At 43.7% G+C, this 6134-nt stretch overlaps 1 protein-coding gene across 1 annotated transcript; it reads left to right on the top strand.

Annotated features, from left to right (window-relative positions):
* The first annotated feature begins 3692 nt into the window (after positions 1 to 3692).
* Positions 3693 to 4589, top strand: LOC147897182 (uncharacterized). Its single transcript, XM_087381227.1, has one exon. The coding sequence runs from the start codon at positions 3693 to 3695 to the stop codon at positions 4227 to 4229; it is 537 nt and encodes a 178-aa protein (XP_087237353.1). The 3' UTR covers positions 4230 to 4589.
* The last annotated feature ends 1545 nt before the right edge of the window (positions 4590 to 6134 follow it).

Below are 6134 nucleotides of genomic sequence, written 5' to 3' on the forward strand. Positions count from 1 at the left end.
AGCTAAAGAGCACACCACAAAATGACTAACTGTACACTAGATTTAGTTGAAAATGTAGAATATATACAAACCCTTTTAGGATTAGGGTGAGGACAACCTTTCCTTTATAGCACTCTATTGGGTTAGTGCTATGCACATATGATCACATGATATTGAGCATGGTTTCTCAACACCCCGAGACTATCCATGCCTGCATCAGTATGAATTAGAAAGGGTCTAGTGAGGTTGGGGTGGCAGAGAATTCAGGGGGGTCACTCATAAATATGTAAGTGTAGCATGTGAGTTCAATAGCAAGAGTTTTTAAAATCAACTTTTACACATTTTTAACATACAAAAGGGTATCATATAAAGGGGGTATTCATAGATTGAATAGAAAAAGAGTGTGTTTTATTCATGATACATTTACAGAGAAGGGGTTTTTCAAGTTGGCCTTGAACCATGTGATATATAGGGTTTATAGATAGTGACTGCCCCAAGGCAGAGAAGGGCATCATCTCAGAGATGATTTTGCATGGTGTCAAAGTGCTCCTGGCAAGCAAGAGTCCAAACCAATTTTGCATAGTTTGTAAATCTTTGACCTTTTCTAGGTCCGAGTGGATACCTTTCTCACTAATGATAAAGCCCAAATACTTGATGTTGTGCTGAGCCCATTTGCACTTCTGAGGGCTTAAACAGAGATTGTACTGGTGTAAAAGTCGAAGCACTTGCCCTAATACCTCCTCATGCTTCTCCCAAGTTGTGGTGTGAGCCAAGACGCCATCTAAGTACACCAAGACCTCACCTTGAATGATCAGATCATCAAGGACAAAGTTAATCAAATGCTGAAAAGTGCCAGGGGCATTCTTTAAACCGAACGGCATGACGTTGAATTTGTAGAGGCCAAAAGGTTTCCAAAATGTTGTTTTGGGATGATCCTTCTCCAAAATGGGAATCTGCCATTAGTGAAAATTTTGGATTTGGAGAAAGAGTATAGGATGTCATCCAACCAAGGCAGTGGATACTGGTCTCAAGTGGTAACACTTTTCAAAGGACAAAAATCGACACAGAAACAATAAGAGTCATCGAGCTTCTTTACCATATGATGCTCGCATACCCACAGGCTTTGAATGGCGACTAATCTTGTCATGTAACATTGCATCAATGTGGGTTCATAGAATAAAAGTTCTCTCAGAAGAATGGTGGCATGGAACAATAGCATGCAGATGGACATCATTGGTGGGAATTTTGTGGGTTATGGCAGTGGTGGTAGTCGTGAGGTTGCCAGAAGCAAATGCTTGTGAAAATCCCACAACTTACTTGCTGGAGCAGTGCTTTGTGTAGAAGCTCATCATGGAACATAGAAGAGATGGAAGAGAGCATAGAGCCACAGGACTGGAGAGATTTTAGGGAGATGGAGGCAACGATGTTGGAAATCAATGGAGGCCTGATGCTCAAGCAACCAGTCACACCAAGGTGAGGGGAAAAATCTAATGTGTGAGAACAATGAAAGGTCCATCAACCGTAGAGTCATCGATCTCAATGGTGAGCATGGCATCGTGGGCAGACTCGACTGAGGTGAGGTTATCCCAAAACATAATGTGGTTATGGGGAATAAAAAACATAGGAATATCATCGAGGACAAATGATTCGTGAACAGATGTCAGAGAGCTACCTAAATCGACCAAGACAAGAAGAGGTTGCTGTTGGAAGAGGGCCTCGATGACAAACACGATGGTGCAGGGAGTTTGTTTGCTACCTGGTATGAATGCCTCCGCTAAGGTGCTAGTCAGTTGTTTCTAGAGGCAAGCATATCGCTCGTTGCCTGAACATTCTAAATGGGGTTGAGGAGCCGATAATATCTCTTCACGTGTCCATAGTGATTGCACTGAAAGCAACAGGGTCGACCCTTGTTGTCAGGATCTAAGAGCTTTGCTTTCTCAAATGAAGCAGGAGGGTGCGGTCGGTAGGAGCTCTTGACAGAACTATGGGTGTGGTCGATCTCCATTGGCATTGGCATGGAACTGGAGGAAGGAATGGGTAACAACGGCAGCAGCGGAGGGAGCTTAACTCTCAACTTGTGCTTTGTGAATTTGATGCATTGAGCAATGAGCAGCACCTCGTTGAGGGTCTTAGGACCCTAATCTTGCATACACTCGGGGACTCCCGACCTTAGTTTGGGCCAGAGGAAGAAGAGCTTGAGGTCCTCGAAAGTGTGTCCTTGATGGTATCTATGTTGCCAAACGCCATCGTTAATGCTTGATGAATGTGTTGCCATGATGTCTTGACTTGTGCATCTAATTGATGGTACCATGCCGTGGCTAGTTCTTGGAAGGATGGCTTGATTTCTTTGATACCAAAAATAGACATCCTCGTTTGGCATACCAAAAATGGCTTAGGTCTCACAGGAGAATCGTGCCCTAGGGCAGACAATTATCTTGCTACTGTAAGAAGTGCCATAAGATTCGCAACATGCATGTTGGATTGGATCAATTCTGAGAGGAGAGTGGCGAGGGCATCTGACAATACTGGTTGTCTCGTGGGCAAAGCCTCGTTCTGAGGGTTGCAAATGAACATAAGACTAATATTTTAAGTACACTCCAAGTATTATGAACTTTTTTTACAAAAGCAATGAAATAATATATGAATCTAATTCCCTATTTTATATTTCTTTCATGTGTTCTCATTGCCTTGCAGGTAACATTATCTATTTAAGGAGCGCAATACCAGACCATCAAAGATAATATTTTCGCATGTAATATAATCAAAGTATAACACAAACATGAGCATAAAACAAAGTTGAAGGCAAAAATGAAATAAAAGGAATCTAACAAGAGATGGGCAAGCTCTCTCATATATATATATCGATATATATATATATTGGTTGCACGAGTATTGATGATTTTGAATTATTATTTAGCAATATAAAAAACATGTTACAGGCAAATCTGGTCATGCGCTACTAGTTCTATTTGAAATACTCAAGGCATGGAGAAATCACACTATAGATCAAAGGTAGCCTACTTCAAGATTTCAAGGCATGGTAATAGTATCACACAAAACGAGAATTGCAAAAGAAGCTCATCTTGTGATGAAGACAAAGAGATGTGTTGTTTTGAAGTCATGTACAAGGAGTCAAGGGGTTGCAGTTTGGTTGCCATGTAAAATCAAAAAAGGGAGCTTATGAACCCAAAGAGTTTTAGGAGCTTAAAATGTGTGTGTGGGCACGCGCACACTTGCATAAAGAGGGAAATTTTTATATAAGGCAATTTTTAAGCTTAACTCTCTACTGCAGGGAAACTTTGCAATGCTCGCCCTCGACCGGTGGGCAATGGGTCCACAGCTGTGGCATTTACACACAGCCAACCACAAGCTAGGAATCCATGCCCGAGACCGGGGTGTGTGAGTGTGAGGTGGGTGTGTTTTTTTTTTAATTAAAATAACGCTCTAAGCGGTTTTTAGTCTGTTGCGAATGCGCAACGTCTGGCGGTGTGGAGATGGAGACCTGTTGTAGACGAGGGAGAGATGAGGGGTACAAGGAAGTAAGGTGCTGGGTCGTGAGAGCTACAGATCAGAGCTGGATGAAAAGCGTTGCTGCGAGCAAATTGATGAATGCACGCAGCATGAATCGCATTTTGCACTACCGCATTGACGAGCAACGTATGGACACTGAAAAGTTTGGACGTAATAGCTGAGTTCATCCCGCCTAGTCCATCATGTTCTTTTTCACTGCTGTGTGGTATGATTTATATAAGCTATCCAAGCATCCACAGGTAACAGGTTCTGAATTTCACATGGCCAGACTTCGCGGCTCCCCTGGTTCTGCTCAGACCGAATTCACCGCCTACAGCTATATCTCCATACAGGGACCGAATAGCACCGCCGGCTACAACGCCGCCCTGTGCGGGCAGCAACAGTCCTTGCTCGCCCAGGCCCAGCCCGACCTGGAAATCGGCAAGACCTATTGTTTCGACACAGGCCTGCTTGCCGAGCCCGTTTTGGACGCTGCGGTGTATGGCGGCGTTATGGGCACGTTCGTTCCACAAGCTCCCCTAGCTGACTTCGTTCGCGAGACGTGGATCGTCAACAATACGCACCCCCAAGGAGCTTTCAATGGGCAGGGCTTGGAGGTGACGGGCGTAAGCAGCACGAAGGCTATCATGAATGGGACGGGTAGCTATTCTCAGGCTTCAGGAGTCATCTACACTATGCCTCTCAACAGCGGTGTGGACAGCTACAACACCTTCATCTAGTATATGTATAGGTTTGAGTTCTTGTGACGGGCACGAGCTGAGCACCTTAGGCTGTTTACAGACTAGCCCACCAGGGGCACCGCCCATGGATCAAGAGCTTGTAAGCCACTGCCCAAATTCATTCAATGACCCTTCTCCCCTTTTTACGTCGACGGCGAGACATATTCAATTTGCTGCTAACAACGTGAGGCTAGACGTTCAACCTACTAGTGGCTCGTAGAAGTTTTTCTCGAAATCAAGAAGGAGAAATTTATTCTTGGTTTCCCATGCACATGTATGTTCCAATCACATAGCAATACAAATTACATCCCGTCCAAAATGACATTTGGTGGAACATTTTCTAGAAATAATTATCATCAAGAAGGAATTTGTTCTTATTTTTCTCATACACATGAGTGTTCCAACAAATAGCAATATAAATTACATTGGTCCAAAACAAATGATAAAATACATTGATTACTTGAGATGCCAGGTGAGGCTCATAAAGCATCGTAGCTCCCTTTAAGATAAGCATGTGCCTTCTCAGAATGATCTCTCTCTCTCTCTCTCTCTCTCTCTCTCTCTCTTTCTCACGTGCGTGCGTGCATGCGTGCGTGCGTGCATGCGTGCATGCGTGTGTGTGTGTGTGTGTGTGTGTGTGTGTGTCCTATTTAGCTGAACCCATTCAAGACTCTCTCTATCTTTTGTCCTTCTTCAAAATACCTTTTTCTTTAGATCAACAGTTCCTCTAGACAATTTGATTAATCGAGTCCTTCAAGTTAGTGCTTCATTCATCGTATTCAATCTCAAGCGTTTGGCCTTTCATTGTCCCTTTGATCTGATTTCTCACAATCACAAAATGATTTGGTTTAGCAATTTAACGCTTTCCAACACAACTTCTGGTTGCTATCCAACTTCTATGTTTTTGGGAATCTCAAGTGCGACCTCAGTGTTGTTTCCCTCTGGCCCTTGGGTATTCTCACCCTTGTCCTGTCTGGTGGTCTTCTCTTCTTGCACCTGACCCCATCTCCGACGTGTTCCTTTTGTGTCTTTTGCTCAATACCCTTCTCAACATGCTCCACTTCTTCGCCCTGGCTGCTTGGCCATTGACCATGGTTGTCCACCTTGGCTGCCTGGTTCCAATTCATCATTCTGCATTCCAAATGGCCCTACTCCTCTAGAAAGGGGTAATGTATCCATTGGCCAAGGCACCTGTCCCACTGACACTAGACAGTGGTGCAACATACAAAGATGTGGGCCAAGTTTGTAGTGAATCTGACCTCAGTTCACTGCTCGTAGTTGGTTCTCAAACACCTTTTCAAAGCTGGTGAACCAATCTACCATCAATTAATCCTCCACTTCAGTGACTACTCAGGCCACATACTGCCTCACCATGTACCTCGTGTTCTTTTTCAATCCAATGAACTTGGATAGGAACTTGCAGGTGGTCTTCAAACTTTCATCACCGGCCTTGCTAATTGGGTAACCCCACAAGGATTAGTTGTTATCTTCAACATAGGTGTCACACCTCTTAGGGTCCACCAACTTTGTAGGGTTAGTGCATTCCTTCAACTTGAAAACTCTCCTCAATAGATCTGAGTTGATTGTGACATGAGTCTCATTATCACAAGAGTCGAGAAACTCGTCCACATGCTCCTCATTTCAGACCTCCTTCCATGATAGCTGTGCAAACTTCAAGACGATTGGCCTCGAGAATGCCTATGAGGACATTACTAGAGAAATCCTCAATCAGGTGCAGGGATTAAACATGAGAGCTTCTTTTTCACTTCTATCAATACACTTTGCTCCCTCCATGAGGATGAAAATAATGTAAATACAGAAAGAGGAGGAAGGTGGTTGGTAAAAAGGCTCTGTAGTAGGAGTAGATTGGCACAACAAAGATAGAGGGCTCAAAAAGGACGATGA

Source organism: Dipteris shenzhenensis, chromosome 11 (genome assembly GCF_047967505.1).
Source record: "Dipteris shenzhenensis isolate YYH24624 ecotype China chromosome 11, Dip_SZ_1.0, whole genome shotgun sequence".
Lineage (NCBI taxonomy): Eukaryota > Viridiplantae > Streptophyta > Polypodiopsida > Gleicheniales > Dipteridaceae > Dipteris > Dipteris shenzhenensis.

Bases quoted from the DNA above. Each gene is read 5' to 3' on its own strand.
- LOC147897182 (XM_087381227.1), top strand. From the start codon at position 3,693: ATGTTCTTTTTCACTGCTGTGTGGTATGATTTATATAAGCTATCCAAG.